The sequence below is a fragment of the Mustela nigripes genome, chromosome 17 (genome assembly GCF_022355385.1).
Source record: "Mustela nigripes isolate SB6536 chromosome 17, MUSNIG.SB6536, whole genome shotgun sequence".
NCBI lineage: Eukaryota > Metazoa > Chordata > Mammalia > Carnivora > Mustelidae > Mustela > Mustela nigripes.
The window spans coordinates 17,319,825-17,338,429 of NC_081573.1; the positions used below are offsets into that span (position 1 = coordinate 17,319,825).

The following is an 18,605-nucleotide window of genomic DNA, read 5'->3' on the forward strand; positions in this document are numbered from 1 at the left end:
AGGATGGCCCAGTCCCCCAGACCCATCTCCAGTCTGCCCTCTGGACTCAAGGTGTCTCATAAACAGGAGGCCAGGAGTGTGGCAGTGAGCCACAGTTACAGTTCTTCACTTCTGGGCCCGCACCTGGTATGGAGCCCTCCTACTGGAGTGACCACCCCCCACCTTCCTCCTTTAAAGTGGGTCCCAGGGCTGTGTGCTGTGTATTCTAGGTCACAGAGAAGTGACTGGGTGTAGGCAGAGGTACCCCAGATGGGGTATGAACTGGGTGCTGGCCCTGCAAGCCAGGTCTGTTTCTCCTCTGTTCGGTGGCTGATGTAGATCAGATGGTCAACCCCTGGCATGTGCTGATGTGCCGAGGAGCAGCCCCCACCACGCAGGTCAGGGCCTCCTTGTGAGTGGCCTGCTCTCCTCCTGCCCAGCACCCTGCACCACCCTAACCTGTTGCTGCTGATGGCACTGAGCCCCTCGGCCGACCTGTCGGGGTTGTGCCTCCTCTTCGAACCGGTGTGGCTGGGCTCCCTGCACGTGGTGCTGCACCCACGTGGGCCGAGTCCAGGAGGACCCCGTGCTGTGCCGGGGCTGCTGCCTGGCCACCTGCTGCTGCAGGTGCTGGAGGCGCTGCTGTTCCTGCAGGCCCGCTGGCACGCCCACGGTGGCCTTAGCTCTCACGCCGTGCAGCTGGTCCGGCCAGGCCTGGCCAAAGTGAGCAGCCTGGAGCACGGGCGGCCCCTGCACCAACACTGGCTGCAGCCCAGGTGAGCGCCCACTTCCCCCGCCTGCCTCATATCCCTGTCCCGTGGCCACTGGCTCACCAGGCCCCTCGGCCTCCACAGGCCACAGCAGGGCTACTCCCGGGGAGGCTCAGGTCCAGGGCTGCCCCCGCCTCCTGAACTGTACCCATGGCTGCCACTTGAGCTCATCTGCGGTGACACGCCTGCTGCCACCTCAGATCTCTACAGCTTCTGCATCCTGGCCCAAGAGGTGTTCACCGGTCAGTGATTGATCCTACACCCCAGCCCTGCTGAGGTCGTCCTCTGGGTCGGGTCCCCCAATCATGCTTCCTCACAGGACAGCTGCCCTGGGCTGGGAGGAAGGGGCCTGAGGTGAAGGCTAAATTGGAGGCAGGTGAGAGCCCGGCCCTGGATCCCCTGGTGCCGGCCCCCTACCAGGCCCTGGTTCAGGCTGGGCTGGGCCTGGGGCCAGCCGACCGCTGGGGCAGCCTGCAGAACACTCGCTACCTGCTGCAGGAGGCCATGGCCCAGGTACGGGATATGCTGGCCGGCCGGGAAGTGACTGTGGAACCGTAGGCCGGACCCACATCACACACTCAGCTGCCTTTCCCCAGGACTCGGCTCCTGAGGTGAGCTCCCGGATGCACTGGACCACACGGTGCCCTGCATCTCAGGATTTCCTACCAGGTTAGAGGACATGGAGTGGGTGGTGGCTGGTGCTGAGCTCAGCTCTGCTCCCCCCATTCCAACCAACTGGTCTGTCCCCCCAGACACACTGTACTGTGAGGTGGCTCCCCGAACCAAGATTCCACCCAGGCCTGTACCCCCTGTGATGTCCCTAGGCCTCTCCCCATGCCAGGTAGGAGCCAGGGCAGGGATGTGGAGGACCAGGGGAGTTATGGGACACTGGGAAACCCATGACAGCTCCTGCTATTGTCTCCACAGGCCCTGAAGACTCCTGAGGTCACAGGCCGCAACAGAGTCCAGAGGGCCTCAGCCTGGGACTCAGACAGCAGCTTGACTCTAGGCAGCAGCCCGAGTCCCGGCTCCAGCCTCTACCCAGACTCCAGCCCTGCAGCCCGGGTCAGCCTGCACCACTGCCTGGAGCCCAGCTCGACAGTATGGATCCCCCCAGGGCCCTGTGCAACCACTCAGTTTGTTAAACCATGAGCCCTCACCCCAGTTGTCACCAGCCCATTTCCTCAGCTGCCTCGCCTTTGACCAGGGACCCCTCAACTGTCCTCTCACTGACCTGTGCCCCCTGACCAACCTGACTTCCCCCAGGGCCCTGCCCTACACTCCCAGCCTGCAGGACAGCCTCCCTGCTGGGGACCAGGGTTCTGTGGAGCAGTTTGAGAGGAACTCAGCCAAGATGCCAGCTCTGCTGGACCTTCCCGCCTTAAAGCCCACCCCCTGCCTGCTGACCCACAGAGAGGCCTCCCACCCTCTTGGAGGCTGCTGGCAGGGGAAGGCCCTGAGGGTGGGTGAGACAGAAGAACCGGAGCCTATCCCCTCGCCCTCCTCCCCCTTCCAGGCCCATCCCGAGCTCCAGGGCTACTGGGTGGCAGCTCCAGCCTTTTTCCTCTGCAGGAGCCCAGTACGGAGCTGATCAGAGGATGTCTCTTCTCCAGCCTGCAGAAGTGAGAAATGGGCCCTGCTGGGGGCCACCTGGGGCCCCTTCCTCATCCCTGTGGTGACCCTGGCTCCACCCCCATCCCACTACTCCCCAGGATGGACCTGCTGGAGGAGATCATAGCGGAGCTGCGGGGTGGATGCCCACTCGGAGACAAGCCCAGCTTTGACCCTGCTCCTGAAATCGATTCTTAGAGTGCCTGTGACTGCCTTTCTGCAGACACCGCCCCTTAGAGCCTCCCAGGACGGACTTCCCATGCAGCACTTGCTGAAATGATAACGTGATAAAGCAATCCATCTGTCTCTGCCTCTTTGTTCCCTGAGTCTGGCCCCAGCATGACACTACTGGCCATGTTTTCACCATTTTTATTCATTAATTTTGTCAGATGGTTTAGTGGGAAGTGTGGGGGGAGATGGGCAGGAGCTGTTCCCCAACCCCCTGTGCACAGGTCAGGACAAGCTGGGGGCTCCTGGGAGAGGGAAGACAGGGTGTTGGCCTAGCCCTCAGATTTGTGCGGGAGCCCCCAGGAGGGGAAGTTGGTGGGGGGATGGGTGTGCCCTTCAGCCCGGAGTAGGGAAGCTATAACAGGTTAGGGACCCACATCAGAAACATGTTACAAAGTTAGAAACCTGGGGTAGGGGTCAGGAGCTCAAGAAAATACAAAACAAGGGATTGGATTGGGTCAATATCAGTGTGGGGGAAGGGAGGGGAGGAAGGTCTCTCCCAGCTGCAGCTCAGCAATAGCTTCGGGTCTGACCCTCAGAATGGAGGGACCAGCTGGGAGTGGGGTAGGGGGGTGGGGGACCAGCCCCCTCCCTTCCTTGCCCCCCATTCCTATACAAGGACCCTCGGTGGTGCTCGCCCCCCCTCCCATAGGCTGGTGGGGCTGCCCTGTACAGCAGGAGAGGCTCTGGAGGGCCCCATGGCGCAGGTACCCTGTGAGGGGTGTGGGGGCCCCAGGGGGCCCTCTGTTTCTGGGGTAAGCGGGGGGCCGGGGGGCCAGGATCTGAACGGCTCCGGGGGTGTGCAGGAGGGGAGGAGGAGCTGGAAGAGGCGGGTGAGGGACCCCTGGGCCCCAGAGCTAGATTAACATACAGAGGCTCAGGCCGGGTAGGGCGCCTGGTGGGATGCTGGGGGGCTGAGTAGCCAAGGTGGTCATGGGGAAAGCACGAAGGGGGTGGTGGGTAGCTGAGCAGGAAGTCAGGGGACCTGTGGAGTGGTGGCGATTGGCCAAGCAAGCCATATGAGGCATTGAGCCTATCTGGGGGCATAGAGCGAAAGGGACTCCAGGACCTAGTGGGGCCAGAGTAGGGGGTTCCCTCACCCGTCTCGATTTCATAGTATAGGTTCTCTCCCCTGTCAAGTGGTGCAGGGGGACCTAAGGGGCTCCTCCAGACCGGGGCTGGGGAGCTGGGCTGGAAGGATGGGGAACCTAGGGGGTACAAGCCTGGTTTGGGGACCCCAAGGAAGGGCGGCAGGCACTCCCGAGGGGCTGAAGAGAAGAAGCCAGGAGTAGGAACCTGTGGGGGGACAGAATACAGGAACCAAGCTGCCATCTGTGGCTCATCCCCATACCCCCTGCACCCTCCACCTCTCCTGAGCTGAGCACTGACCTGGGCAGGGCCTCTGAGTGCCCTCCTTGAGGTCCCGGGGGGCCGCTGGTTCCTCACCAGGCTCCCATCACTTTGTTGCCTTGGTAGGGAGGGTGGGGGTCCAGGAACCCAGGCACCTGAATGGGCTAGGGAGTTGGGGGCTGGCCCAACCCCTGAGGTCCCTGGGGGCTCACTGCCCACCTCCAGCGACAGTGAGCGGTGGAAAGGGGAGTGGGGAGCAGAAGGGGTGCTCCCATGCTCCTGTTGGCTCTGTCTCTGGGCCACCTGCTGAGCCCGCTCAGCCAGGGCCAGGGCCATGAGGCGTGCTGGGTTCTTGGGGGGTGGGGGTGGGGCCCCCCCAGGGCGCAAGAGGGACAGGGGTGGGGGCAGCAGCGGTGAATCCATACCAGGACCTACACAGAGAGGAATGGGAAGAGAAGTCAGCCAGGCTTGGATGCACCTTCAGGGTTCCTAAGGGCATGGGGTGGGCAGAGCAGGACTCACCATGCTGGCCTGGGGCTCCCCGGGGAACAGGCAGGGCCAGCTTGCTGCAGATCTCCTGTTGGCAAGTGTCACTCAGCTGGGCCTCGGCTCCGCGCAGCAGCAAGGGGATGAGATGGGGCCGCAGGCCGGGGTTGGGGCTGAGGGCCGGCGTTGGGGTGACTGAGGCAGGCGTTCCCCCGGCCCCCAGCAGCTCCAGGACAGCAGGTGGCACAGATACGGCCAGGGGTTCTGAGATGTCCAGAGCGGTGGGCGAGGCAGGGCTGGCGGCCCCACGGGGTGAGAGGGCCTGGGGTGTCACCTTAGGTGGGAAGGCGGAGGCAGGGGCTGGGGGTGCCGGGCTGGCGGGAGGTGCCGGGTCCCCTGGCGTGGGGCTGCTGCAGCGAAAGGTAAGGGGATCGAAGTCGAGCCCCCGGAGCCCCTCCAGGCAGCGGGGTGGGCTAAAGTCCAGCTCGTCACCATCATCTAGCCAGGCTGAGGTTCGGTGTGAGGGTGAACCAGAGAGTGCCGCCAGCCCAGCTGCTGAGGATCCGGAGGACGAGGACTCTGAAGAGGAGGAGGATTCGGAGGAGGAGGAGGAGGAGGACAGGCTCTCGCAGGAGCCAGCAGGTGCCGGGCCCACAGGGAAAGCGTCACTGCTGGAGTGGGGTCGCCGGAGCCTGTGCAGCCTCTGGAGGCCTGGAAGGGGGGCAATTAGGTGTCAGGGGTCAGAACTTCATAGGCATATGGCAGTAAGGATAGGGTACATCACCCAGTGGGCTAGGCTGGGGAAGTTACACGAAGAGGCATTCCCCTGGGTAGGGTCCCAGTGGCTGCAAATCCATGCACTATTCACACGCAAAATGAGAAAGGAAAGAGATGGCAAGGCCATGATAAGAATCGTTCTACCCCCAAAGGCCAGTCTGACATCTGACAACCACAAGGCTTGTGAGCGGGAGACCAGCGGGACCTCCCGAGCTCTCACTATCACTATCAGGAGTACAGACGTGACTGGTTTTTTTTGGGGGGGGCGGGCAGGGGGCAATTGGGCCTTGTCCTGTAAAGTTGAACATGAGCAAGGCCCACAGCGTGCCCCTCCCCTCGTTCCTGGGTGCCTGGAACACTCTCCAGAGTGTGGTGTGTAAGGAGTGCTCCCCAAAGCCCCCAAGCCCTCGGGAGGAGGATAGACAAGTGACTTGGGATGGGAGAGCCGCACATGAATGCCAGAGAGCAGCTAAGAGGCACAAGGCTGAGCAACACTCAGCTACGTGGTTGGCAGTGAGCGGGAAGTCAAGTTCCGCATCCAGCACCCTTTCTTCGGAGACCTTCAACATTTACAAAACAGCTAGGACTGTGCCATATGTTACACGGAGGCCTGCAGGGGATAAAATCTTAGAGCAAGGAGATGCTGCCCATGGAATCCAGGGCTGCCTCTGGTGGGAAGGAGCTTGCAACCAAGGGAGTGGGGCTCTTTCACTTCTGGCCAGTGGGCTCACAGGTGGTCGTTTCATTACTTAGATTTTTTCCCAAAGGAATAAATAAAAACCTGCAAGGGCCCTGCCTGGACCAGTGATCACAGAGCATCATGAACCAAGGGTGACACTTTTTTTAACACACTGAAACTCATGTCCAGATTAGGAACTAAAGAACATCAAAAAGGAACCCCAAACCCACAAATTTGAAGTACATTTAGAGGCCACCCCAGGGCCGCCAGCCCTCCCAGCTCCTCCACCAGGCCGGGCCTGGGCCACCTGGCGCTCACCAGCCCCGCTGGCCTGCGATGACAGAGACTCCTCGCTTTTGGCAGATCTTAGCGTGACTGTGTCAGGTCGGCCACCTGCGAAAAGAGGCAGGATGGGCATGGGGCACTCCAGAGTGCCTCCCCTCCACCCCAACTCCCCACCCACTGCAGCCTCTGACCTGAAGGCTGCGGGGGTGCACGGGTGCCCCCCAGCCACGGTAAAGGCTTCTTTCGGGGGATGCTGGGGCCCCGGCCCAGTGCAAAGAAGGTCTTCCAACTGCTTCCCCCTGGCTTTCGCTGTTTCTCGCCTCTCTCCCCTTTCCTCCTGGGGTTTGCGGGAGACAAAGGAGAGAGTCAGAGGATCTGGGGCCTCCAGGCTGGCCCTGTGCTCCCCCAGCATTCCACTCACCTTTCCACAGGTGAAGCTGGGGCCTTGGGAGTGGTGGGCTCGGTGGGAGTCCCCAGCCGGCCCTGGGTCCGAGCTTGGGCTTCCTCCAGCGTCAGCAGGCGAGTGGAAGGGCCGCTGCCCGCAAGGGACTTGGGCCTGGGGAGGAGGCAGCGGCCTAAGGAGTTGGGAAAGGGGGCAGTTGTCAGCTCTGGGGGCCTCTCAAGGCCACAGGCAAAGCCAAGCGCCACAGCCCAAGCCCCGGCCCCGCAGCGTGCCCACCCGGGCTGGCAAGGCAGGGGGCCAGGGCGGATCAGGCGGGAATGGGTGGGCAGCAGGCAGGTGAGGAGGAGGAGTGAGGCAGGACGAGCTGATGAGGAGGCAGCTCCCGGCAGCCAGCGAGGGCAGCGGCTCTGGCTTCAGTTACCTCGGGCCAGAGGGCCCTCCGACGTGCTGAATCCTGATTGGGCTGGGGTCCGGGGTAGGGCGGGGAGTCTGGGTGGGGCCAGGGCGGGGTCAAGTCTGGGGACCTCCCACCTCCTCCCTGGTGGCCCCAAGGCCCCAAGAGCCCCCGGGAGCTACAAGGGGTGAAGGAAGAACGATGTCCGGGCCAAGAAGTGGGGATCCTGAGCGTAGGAGCTGAAATGAGAAGGTGGGGGGAGGGGAGGGAGAGGCCGGGGCGGGGTCCTCAAGGAGCCAGGAGGGAGGTCCAGCTTCAGTGGGGTAGGGATAGGGCTGGGAGCCCACCTGCCCTCCCACTGCAGCCCTAACAATGAGGGGGCAGTAGCCAGGACATCAGGGGGTGGGATGAGCATACCTGCAGGGTCGAGGCCAGCAGAGGTGAAGGTGTCACTAAACAACACATCCACATGGGTGAGCAGGAATTCCACCACCACAGACTGCACCCGGACCTCCCGGAAGGCTGCTGCCCCACCCAGCCCCACAGACTCCAGTTCCATGGACCTGGATGGGACAAGGGGGAGGGGTGCCAGGTGCTTTGAGCCCAGCTGGCAGGTTCCAGCTAGGCACGATGGGAAGTCAACAGAAGAAATGACAGTCATCCAAAACCTCTGACCTCATCAAAGTGATCACATCCAGAATTGGGTTCTCAACCTTTCCTCAACCCCCTCCCTCCCTGCCTTCCCCATCTCAGTGCTCAGGCCAGACACATCCGGGTGATGCTCCTGACCCCTCTCTTTCCCCTCACACCTACATCCAGCCTCTCAGCAATCCCTGTCTGCTCCATCCACAAAAATCTCTCCAGATTCTAAACTCTTCTCCCCCACTTTCCCCACGGTGGCCCAGCCTCTATCCTCCCACTCCCAGACATCACAGCGGCTCCTCCCTGGGTTCCCAGGTTATCCTGCCCCCTGCAGTCTGCTCCAGGCCACAACCAGAGGGAGCCTGTGACCCCATCAGGGCCCTGCAGGCTCAGAACCTCCCCTGCTGCACCTCTCTCCTGGCAGAAGCAAAGTCCTTACCATGACCTGGAACCCAGAAGTTACTGCTCTGGCTGGTCCCGTCATCACTCTGACGTTGTCATCTCCTCCCCCTCAACTACTCACTCACTCCCTTGCTCCCTCCTGCCATCCTGGGCTCCCTGCTGGCCCTCCAGCACAGAAGTGCCTTTCCAGCCTCCAGACATTGGCACTTGTGTTCCCTTAGCCTGGTCTGCTCCTCCCCACAAGTCCACATGGGTCCCCACCCTCGCCTCCGGCAGGTCTTGACCCAAATGTTACCTTCTCAATGGAGTCTTCCTCACCCACCTTATTTAAAATTGTTAAAGCTTCCTTCTCTCTCTTTTTTTTTTTTTTTCTTTGTCCTAATAGTTCTTATATCCACCATCTCACGGACCACTTAATTCACGCAGAGCAGAGAGCTCCTCTGTCTCGGTCACCATCAAATCCTCTGGGGCTCACTTCTTATGAAAGCCTCGCCTGCCCCTCTAAAATTTTCAAAATTCCATGGCCACATGCATCTCCTTTCCCTGCTTTGTCATCTTTCTCCTTGGAACTCGTCACCATCACACCACACTCTCTAGTTTTCTTGTTGCTAGCTCATTGTCCGTCTCCGCCATGAAAATGTGAGCCTAGGAGCACAGGTTCTTGCTCACTGTTGGGTCCTGGGTCCCTTGGCTGAGAACAAGAGCCCGCACCCAGGGGGTCCTTAGGAAGTATGTGTGGAATGAAGTGAAAGAGAGAACAGAAGCTGGGTGGGTTCTGGGTGGGAAGTGTGGGGCCGACTTGAGGCCCAGCTTGTGGAAGGAAGCTGAGGGGGTCAGGCTGGTGGGCTGCCAGCTCACCGTAGCAGGTTGGGCGCCCAGACGATGGCCAGGTTGCGGGCATGCATGCTGGTGTTGGCACTGTGTCTTGCCATGCGGGCCAGGTGCCTCAGCAGGTACTCCAGGGTCCTGGGGGTGGCAGTGGAGGACGACACCTGAGCCTCAGCTCCCATGGGACCCCCCCACAGGCCTTCCCTGCCCCTTCTGGCTTACCTGTAGTGAGGCGGGGGCAGCTGCTGGATGACATCGTGGACACGCACCAGGCGCTCCTCCTCCCCGGGCACGGACATGGCTTCCTGAGAGGAAGCACAGGCGTGACGGGGGCTGGGCCGGGGCATCCCAGCACCCTCCAACCTTGCCAGCTCCCTTACTCACGCTGAACTTCCCGTAGAGCTGGTATGTGAGCAAGGGATTCGGCAACTCCCGGAAGTAGAGCTTGCAGAGGGAGGACACGCTGTGGATGTCCTGCAGGAAGGCAGGGCCAGACAGTTCAGGGATCCTCTCGCTGTCGAACTCATGCCTGAGGCCACCAGGTCAAGGAGAAGAAAGACTCAGGTCAGAGCTGACCCACCTGGCCATGTTCTTCCCCCACCTCCCAAAGGGTCCACAGACAGAAGCAACTCTCTTCCTGTGCTGGGCTCTTCAGAGGTAGTACCTTACAGAACTCCCTAACAACTCTGTGTGCCCCACCGAGCGTGCCCCATTTTACAGAGGATGACACTGAGGCTCAGGTGGGAGGTGCTCCTGCTTGTGGCTACCCGAGGTCATCTGAATACAGAACGTGATCACGACGCTACTCCCACGAAGTTGTCATTCTCCTGGCTTCAAGAGGTCACTGGAAAATGTGGCCAAAATCCTAGCAGCCCCTGCTCAAAACTTTCTGGTTGTGTCCACTGCTCTTGGGTAAATGCCATCTCGTGTGACCCTTTCTTTGCCTCATCTCGCAGAGCCCCAGGCTCCATACTGTTACCTCGCGCGCCTCCTGTTAGCCCCAGGACTCCTGCCTCACTGCCTCCCACCTTAGACGGTTCACGCTGTCCCTCCCCAGCTCAGACCCCTTCCTCTGAGTAAAAGGCAAAATCCTAACAGTATCTGAAAGGTCCATTTACTCCAGGGACATGAGCTCCTGCTGCTTTCCCCTGTACTCACTGTGCCTCAGCTTGGCTGTCACTTCCTCAAGAAAACCCTCCCTGCCCCCAGCCCCAGTCCGACCCCACTCTAAGCTCTCCTAACCGCCACCCCCCCCACACCCTCCATAACTCTGTGTCCCCAGCACATGGCACAGGGCCTGGAAGAGAGATGATGCTCAGTGAGTGTTTGCGGAAGGGCTTGGTGGAAGGCCCTCACCGTAGCCTCTGGATGTTGGATGACACTCCTGAGAGCCGGTAGATTCCATCCACCACCCCGTGGGCCTCGATAAACTCAGAGCAGCAGCGAAGCACCTGGGGCACTGGGAGGAAGCAGGGGCTCAGGTCTGGGCAGGCTGTAACGGGGCGGGAGAAGCGGGCTGGGCAGGTGGACATGGGGCCTCACCATCTTGGCCTGAATTACTGAGGTGCTCGCCAAGGTCACAGCCAAACACCCTCTGCCGCAGGATGCCCCGCTGCCGCAGCCGCTGCCGAGAAGGGCGGGAGCGCATGAAGGTTCTGAGGAGGCCCGCTAGCTTCCCACGTGGCCGGGGCACAGCTGTGGGAGTAAAGGCAAGTCACAGAGGGTCAGTGTGACCACTGTTCTCATGGTGGGTGGGGTGGGCAGGGGCCTGCCCTCTTGTCCCATTACCTGAGGTCAGAGAGGAGACACCCTGGGGCGTTGGGACACCGCACTGGGGACCATCAGCTTCTGTGGGGTGAACAAAGGGTGGAAAGACTGGATGATGGGCAAAGAAGGCAGGGAAGCCTCCCCATTTTGTCCCTGGCACTTACCTCCCTTCAGTCCTGGACCAGGCCGCTCCGTAAACAGTTCCACACACTCACTGGGGAAGAAACCAACCTGAGGAGGGTTTGGGGTCAGTGAGTGGGCCACCCTAGCTGGCGCGGTGCCCTGGCCCTCCCATCCGCCCGAGCCAGGCTCACCTGGAAGCCTCGTTTGCCCCGCCACCAGCTCCGATCCTCAGTGGGCGGCATGTCGATCACGGAGACAATGTCTCCCACCTGGGAGAGGGACGGTCATTGGAGGGAGGGTCAGAAGGGACAAGGGAAGTGGGGAGCCCAGCCGGAGTCTGCTTCCCCATAGCCTCACCTCGAAGGACAGCTCGTCTGGTGCCTGGGCTGTGTACCGCTTGATGACGTGCGCGGCGGCCACTGCGGGGATGTTGAGGGAGGCCTCCTCACTGAGGAGCAGGCGCCGGCCATGGTTGTCCAGCTGAGGTGGGGAGAGACCACGAGGAGGAGACAATAAAGGCAGAGAAGTTTCCTCCAGGCCAGGAGGAGGCCACTACCTGTCCCCCACCTGAGAGCCTCTGTTGGTCAGAGCTATGGGTCAAACACCTAAACTCTTGTCCAACAAAGCCCCTCCGCCCTTCTCATGTCCTGGGACACCCCAGTGCCCTCATCCTCCGTAGCAGACAAGCTCACCTCCTCTCTGAAAACCTGGTTGGAGCCACTGTGGGCCCGGTGTTCTAGGAGTTACAGTCATACCTATTTCTAACTGATAGATCCTGAAATGCTTACATGCGCACAGTCCAATGCCTGCTCGCTCGCGCGCACACACACACACACACACACACACACACACATGTTCATTCTCCCTCACAGGCATGCCCACACAGACACTGAAATACCAGGGCCTCCTCCACTCTGGCTCGTTTCTTTCCTGCACCCACACACACTTGCAAACTGGTCCTCGCTCCCTCCCAGCTCCAAGCCCCCCTTCCTGGGCGCACCTCCATCCAGGTGAGCACAGGCCCGCAGTTGAGGTTACTGTCCACCAGGCCCGACAGGGTCTCCAGGTACTGCAGCAGCAGGGGTACCAGCATCTGGGGGCAGGTTGTCGGGGGGCTATTGTGAGGGGACCTTGAGAGAGTTCGCTGCCCTTCTCTACTGCCCTAGCTCACCTCTAGGCAGGGCTGGGATTCAGCCTGAATGCATGGTGCCGCTCCACTGGTAAGCACTGACCTATTTCCGTATCAGTTAGTAAATGGGCTGCCAGGCTCCTGTGTGCCCGCACTGGGCGGGGCCCCGCTGACTCTCCCACCGAATCCCCTGGAACACCTCATCATCCTAAAACTGAAAGGAGCCTCCCTGCTGCAGCTTCATCATGGGCCTCTCCCTTCCGACTGGTTGGAACCTGGGCCATAGCAGTGTTTAAGTATTTCACTATCCTCTCTTGACGGCTTCCCACATTGCTCAGGAGGACACACCATAGCTGGGGGGCAGGGGGCTGAGACAACCAGCAGGTTACCTGGGCAGCTCTGGCACCCTCTGGGGGTGGAGGGAGCTCTGGGAGGCAGGAGAACCTCCTGTCAAATATGCACCGGTGTAGGTGGGCATCCAGGGATCGGAAGTCATCGTAACTTCGGAGAACTGGCCAGGAGCGGCCCTGTGGGGACAGGAGGGACAGAAAGGACCAGTAGTCCCATTACACTGAGCTGGAAGCCACAAAGACCAATCTGTCAGGCCAGATGAGAAGGGGGTGGCCTCACCTGACAGGTCACCTGCACCCCAAACACCAGCTCATTCTCTCCAGAGAAGCTGGGGCCTTCGCGCTCTGGAGATAGCAGGAGCTGCAGAGGGAAACAAAGGCCCAGGGAGGGGCCTCACTTTTGTTCCAGTCCTGATCTTTCCAGGTGGGCACTATCTAGAGATGGGTCTGCAACCCTGGCCTTGGCCTCCCTGAGGGCAGGGCCTGGTAATGTCTCAGAGTACAGCGTACTGGCACAGAGCCTACACCTAACAAAAGGTTAGGTGAATGAATAAAGAAATGAACGAATGAATGAACCGTGCTCCCCTTCCGCCCTGTGACTCTTGCCACTGACTGCTCAGGTGGGAGGAGCACCTATTCCTGAGACAGGTTAATATTGTGGCTAATATTGTGGCTAATATTGCTTCAGGGCTGGGGAAGCTCTCACCCTCCCACCTGGTGCAAAGCCCTCATACCTGAATATGGCCAAAGTCAACATTCTCGTAGTGGAAATGGGCACAGTCGGCCAGCCGGGGGAAGGGACCTCGAGGAGCCGAGAGCCTGGGGGACAGGTACACATCACTGGTGGCTCCTGCATTCAACCCCCCTCCTAAGCTGAACCTCACCCTCATCTCTCACCTTTTCCCAGGCTTCCCCTTCACACTGGGCCCCCCAGTGTGAGGCAAGGGCTGCACTGAGCCCTCCCCTGGGCCATCCAGGCTGTCAGTGCTGCGAGCCTGTAGAACAGAAAGAAGAATCAGAGGCCTCCAGAGATGGGAGCAGAGAGACAACGGGAGCATTGTTATCTGTGAGCCTGGGCGCAGAGGCCCGAATTGCTCCATAGGCTGCCCTAAGCATGGAGCAAAAGGGTAGGTCAAGGAGAGGTGAGAGCAACTAAGGGTGGGCCTGCTTCTTTGTGTGTGGTCTGGGGTGGGGGGCTGGAAGAGCACAGCCTGAAGGTGAGGGAGAGAGAGCACATGCTGGTACCATCTCTCCCTGTTTAAAGCCCTCCTTTAGCCCCTGCGGAGTATAGTCATGCCCCCATGTGCCTCTCCACACCTTTATTGATGTCTGGACAATCACAGCTCCCATCTTATCAATCTTCCTGCTTCCAACCTCTCCCCTCCTGCCAGCTTCTTCATAGCAAGCGCCAGTATAATTTTCATACCACACATATCTGCCTGTCTCTCCACAGATCATAGACCTTCAACGGCTCCCTGTTATCTTCAAGATAAAAGTCTGAATTCTCAGGTCTGTTTACCTCTCCAGTCCCATCTTCCCCCTTCGGCCTCCACTCCAGAAGCTTTCAAACTTTTAAGAGTCCAACAAAAGCACCATCTTCTCATTTCCTCCTAGGCCTTTGCAAAGGTAGTTCCCTCTGCAGGGAACACTCACTCTTCCTTATGCTTTCCATAGGTTCCGTCCTCCTCATCCCTCAGGTCTCATCTCTCTCATTCCCTGTCCTGGAAGTGTTAGCCTGCGTTTCTAGACTCCTCTATCCCCTGAGGTTCTCCCATCCCAGCCCTGAGCACTCTGAGATACCACAGGTGACAAGTCCATCTCCCCCCACTGGACTGTGACTTCCCCAGGATCAGCGACCCAGCACAGAGCTGGGCACAGAACTGATGCTCCTCACAAGGAAGGTTGAGCCTAATTCTTCTCTGGGTCCCAGTGCCCACTCACACAGCAGGAGCTGAGTAAGATCTGATGAATAAATTAACCAGCTGCCAGATCGGTATTTCCCAGGCCAGGCTCTAGCCACTCCCTCCTTCATATCCCTGCGACCCCAGGTTCATCCTTGGGTCTCACCCTCGGTTCTGTCCCTCTCCAGCCCATGAAGCTCCCCAAGGCAGGACGGGACGTGAATTTCTTTGCGTCTGGAACATGGGCTCTGCCAGGAAGTATCAGGGAATGTCTGTTAAGTGAGCGAATGAGGGAATGAATGGATGAATGAGCAGGAGCAGCATGGTGGGAGGAGGAGATGGTGGGGAGGGAGGGTGAGGACAAGAAGATGGAGAAGGACCCTAGGATCTAGCCAGAGGTACACTGCTAGTGTGGGATTGGGGTGTAAGGGCAGGGGAGATGCTGGAAAGGCCAAGGCTCAGGCCGATGGAGGGGTAGGGGAGGGTTGATTGAGAGGGAGCAGAATGGAGTGAGAATGAGAAGAAAAGGGTCAGGCTGAGGATGGAGCCGGATGGGGGTGGGGCTCAAGAACAAGAAGGGGGCTGGTGGTAGGAGGGGGAGGGGGCTAGCCAGGGAGGGATGGAGGTTGGGAGAAGACGCTGAGGATGGCTGTGGGATGGGGGATGGCGAAGAACCCAGGAAGCTTCGGCAGGTCCCGGGGAGGGGGCAACCGGCGGTGCGGGTCCTTCCCGGGACTAGCCCATCCCCCCAAGCCTGGGTCCTCGGCCACTGTCACCTCCCTCCAGGGCGTGGAAGGGGATGCACACTGAGGGGGCGGGGCCGGGTTAAGAGCTCGGGCCCCAGACCCGGGACGAGAGGGACCTCGACGAGGGGTGAGGGGCGGCGCAGGCCGCGGGCTCGGGCGGGGCCGGGGGCGGGGCGCGCGGGGCGGGGCCGCGCGCGGACAGACTGACACGCAGACGGACTGACGGCCGCGTGGGCCCCTCACCACCATGGTAGCGTAGCCTCTTCAGGCGCCGGCTGCGCTCGACCCCTCGCTCGTCGTCCTCGTCGCCGCCGCCGCCGCCATGGCGACACAAAGGGGAGGGCGCGAGCCGCGCGCGGGCGGCTGCAGGCCCCGCCCCTAACGGCTGCCCGTGGCTTCGGCGCGCGCCCCACGGAGGCGGGGGCAGCGGGGACGCGGCGCCGCTTCTCATTGGCTCCACCCTTGGCCTTAGGGCGACGCCCCGCCCACCTGTCGGCTTTTCATTGGCTTAGGCTTCGGTCCCATCCCTGGCTCGGTGCCTTCGGTCCCGCCCAGCGAAGTTTGACAGCGCCGCGCCCATGACTGCTCTTCATTGGCTCCCATTGCCCTCCTGAGACACACCCCTAGGTTCTTTATGCTTTGCTTCCTACACTTCTAACACTAAGCATTGAGCCCTCCCCTTAGTCCACTCTCAGTGACCAGTCCTCTGACACTTTTTTCCCCCTTTGACACTCTTAGTTGGGTTCTTCCATGGCCTCAGAGCTTTTCTCCATCCCCAGGCAGCTTTTCAACGTCTCAATCCTGTAGCTCCAGCTTGTCAGTCCTGACCCTGACACCGCCCACAGAATACTGAGGGCATTTGCCCATGGACGGTTTTCACAGACTCAGATACCCTGCCTGGGACGTTATCCTAGGCACTCTGAGACTCGGCCTTGCCCTGCCCACTGGATATTTGCCCTTGCCTCCTGCTCTACTGCTTCTTGCAGGCCGGCCTCCAGCTTTGACTCCTTTTTCCTAGGAACTGGTTTAGCCCGCAATGCCAGAAACAAGACCACACCTCCCATAAAGCCAGTCCCAATCGTTTTGCCTCTGACTTGAGCCAGGCCCCAAAAAGGCTATTAACAACGCCCTTTCCGAGAGAACTTTTCCCCTGGTCGTGTTCTCAACAGGGGCCCTCACCTCAGAGAGCACCGCTTTGATTTATTCACTCTTTCAAAAACTCTAGTTACTTACTTTGTGGCTACATCAGTAACCAAAACAAGGGAAAATATATCCTGCTCACATGGGGCTCAGAAGCTGGTTGGAGAAAACAATGAACAAAATATTCAAAAATATAGCAAATCAGAAGGTGATAAATTCTAAGGATAAAAAATTAAGCCAGGATTGGGGAATTAAGGGAATGCTGAGGAGGGCTCAATTTAGAGTTACTTATTTCAGCTTATTGAACTTGCAGACTTCACTCCCATTGCAGGGATTTCTTACATGATGTTCCCGTTGCCTGCAGTCTTTAAAATGACTGCAAATTCCTTGACACGGATTTCATGAAAAGCTGGAGTCTGTGTCCTCTACCCCTTGAATCTGAGCAAGACTGACAACTTCAACCAACAGAGAATAGTGGAATTGACATTATGCTATATCTGAGGCTAAGTTGCAAAAAAGCAATGCATCTTCCTTTTTGTCTGCTGGAACGACTAGCTCTAGAGCTTTGTGGCATCATGTGAGAAGTGCACCTATGGCCAGGAAGCCATGCTTTGAGGAAGCCCAAGCCCTGTGGAGAGACCATGTGTAAGCACTAGAGTCTACAGTTCCATCTGAGCACAGCCTTGGAGTCATCTGAGCCCTGGTGCAGGACTTGTAAGTGGAGAAGCTCCAGAAATTCTGTCCCTGGCTGTCAAGTCACCTTTGCGTCTTTCTAGCTGAACCCCTAGACATCATGGAGTAGAAATAAGCTGTCCCCAACTGTGCCCTGTCTGAATTTCTGATTCACAGAATCCATGAACAATAAAATGATTGTTTTATGCCACTAAATTTTGGGGATGATTTATAATCCAGCAATAGTAATTAGGATGGCCTTTTGTCAATGAGTTAATTCCTACCTGTCTCAGCTTAAGTTGTAACTTCCTCAGAAATTCTTCTAGGCTCCAGTCACCCCCAACTAGATCAAGTTCTGCTACTATAAACATCTTTTATTTCTCTTTATATCTAAACAGCAATTTCCTTTTTTAAAAAATGTCATTTAAATGTATGGTTTGTTCAAAAAGGTTGAAAACAAATATATACCATGTCTATGATATACACAGCTACTTTTTAAAAAAGATTTATTTCTTTATTTGAGAGAGGAGCATCAGCAGGGATAAAGGCAGAGGGAGAAGCAGCCTCCCTGTTTAGTGGGGAACCTGACACGGGACTTGATCCCAGGATTCCGGGATCATGACCTGAGCCAAAGTCAAATAAACGCTTAACTGACTGAGCCACCCAGGAGCCCTCAGAAGCTACTTTTAACAGAAACCCATTATATCGTCCCTTTTTAATAAATACAGATATCAAAATAACCCTAGTCATAAATTCTCCCAATATTTTATTACGAAAAGTTTCTAACATATAGCAAAGTTGAAGAATTTCACAGTAGACACCCATATACCCACCACTTAGATCCTACCACTGACATTTTACTGTATCTATTTTATATCCCGGTCACCTATTACTCTATTCATTCTATTCCAGTAGTCTATTTTTTGGATATATTTCAGAATAAATAACAGATATTGGTATACTATCCCCTAAACACTTCAGCATGCATATCTTTAACTAGAGTTCAATATTTGTTTTTATTTTGAGATCAACTCTACCTACAATAAAATTCAGAATTTTCACTGAATCTTGACAAGTGCATACACCCGTGTAACCAAAATCCCTACTCAGTAGGGCAACTGCACTTTTTACATGGCAGCCCAGGGCTCCAAAGCACACAAAAGAGAGGGGATGCTGGGCCACCAGGTGGAAATTGTATCACCTTTTCTAATCTGGTTTAGAAACTTAAAGCAGGGTCATTTCCTCTGTATTCTATTTGTTGAGGCAGTCCCCAGAGTTCTACCTAGTTTCAGGGAGAATGGACACTGACTCTACTTCTTAATGGGAAGTGTGTCAAAGAATTTACAGACAAAACAACAGGTTTTTCAAAAGTCCAGACAGGTGATGTCCAGACAGGTGAAGCTAGATGAGAGCACCTGGGAATGAATACATACAGTTAAGGCCAGGGACCTGGGATATCCTCAAGTGACAGGCTGGGGCAATGACAAGGTGTGACCAGAGAGGTGAGGAGAATGGTGGGGCACTGGGAAGAGGGGAAGAAGTGTTTCAAAGAGGGAGGGATGAGCACGCCGAATGCTGCTGTGGGCTCAAGCAGGCTGCCGACTGAGGGCTGACCATTGTCCAGCACTCTGATGACCCCATTAGCTTCATTAGCCCAGAACACAGCCCTTTGGTTTCAGCTGAGTCAGGAGGATCCGCTTCTGAGCTGAGAGTCAACTAAGGTGAGTCTCAGTCTTGCCTGAAATCTGGCCTGGAACCGCTCCCCCTCTCCGGACCTCAGAGAGGATTCCTCAGAGGGGAAACGGGAAGAGATTTTGTGCCAACGGTCGGTTGGGAACTACAGTGGGGGTGGGGCAGAGGGTGGATTGGGGCGGGAGGGAGCTATTTCTCTAAATTAGCATAACCCTCAGCCTTTCCTGAACAACTTTCTCAGAGACAATCAG

The 18,605-nt window shown here is 57.9% G+C and overlaps 2 protein-coding genes across 8 annotated transcripts; one reads left to right on the forward strand and one right to left on the reverse strand.

The window, feature by feature from the left end:
* Positions 1-5: 5 nt before the first annotated feature.
* LOC132004797 (inactive serine/threonine-protein kinase TEX14-like) lies at positions 6-2,642 on the forward strand. Of its 4 annotated transcripts, XM_059381319.1 has the most exons (9): positions 6-126; positions 319-755; positions 834-991; positions 1,069-1,262; positions 1,346-1,418; positions 1,502-1,590; positions 1,677-1,850; positions 2,322-2,371; positions 2,462-2,642. In XM_059381319.1, the coding sequence occupies exons 2-9, from the start codon at positions 451-453 to the stop codon at positions 2,556-2,558; spliced, it is 1,140 nt and encodes a 379-aa protein (XP_059237302.1). In that variant the 5' UTR covers positions 6-126; positions 319-450; the 3' UTR covers positions 2,559-2,642. The 4 variants fall into 4 exon arrangements, 3 of the variants coding, with proteins under 3 accessions (XP_059237302.1, XP_059237301.1, XP_059237303.1); XR_009400647.1 differs by having other exon boundaries at positions 6-755; positions 1,677-2,211; positions 2,462-2,500; XM_059381318.1 differs by having other exon boundaries at positions 6-755.
* A 77-nt stretch (positions 2,643-2,719) lies between these two features.
* ARHGAP33 (Rho GTPase activating protein 33) lies at positions 2,720-15,225 on the reverse strand. 4 transcript variants are annotated; one of them, XM_059381555.1, is made up of 22 exons: positions 15,094-15,225; positions 14,271-14,352; positions 13,101-13,198; positions 12,938-13,022; positions 12,484-12,564; positions 12,243-12,380; positions 11,725-11,817; positions 11,082-11,204; positions 10,916-10,993; positions 10,766-10,832; positions 10,623-10,682; positions 10,377-10,529; positions 10,191-10,293; positions 9,219-9,363; positions 9,057-9,139; positions 8,865-8,972; positions 7,380-7,525; positions 6,587-6,740; positions 6,357-6,502; positions 6,199-6,273; positions 4,461-5,135; positions 2,720-4,369 (listed from the first exon to the last, which is right to left on the reverse strand). In XM_059381555.1, exons 2-22 carry the CDS (start codon positions 14,295-14,297, stop codon positions 3,099-3,101), a joined length of 3,909 nt encoding a protein of 1,302 aa, XP_059237538.1. In that variant the 5' UTR covers positions 14,298-14,352; positions 15,094-15,225; the 3' UTR covers positions 2,720-3,098. The 4 variants fall into 4 exon arrangements, with proteins under 4 accessions (XP_059237538.1, XP_059237537.1, XP_059237539.1 ...); XM_059381554.1 differs by having other exon boundaries at positions 14,271-14,376; XM_059381556.1 differs by lacking the exon at positions 14,271-14,352.
* Positions 15,226-18,605: the final 3,380 nt, after the last annotated feature.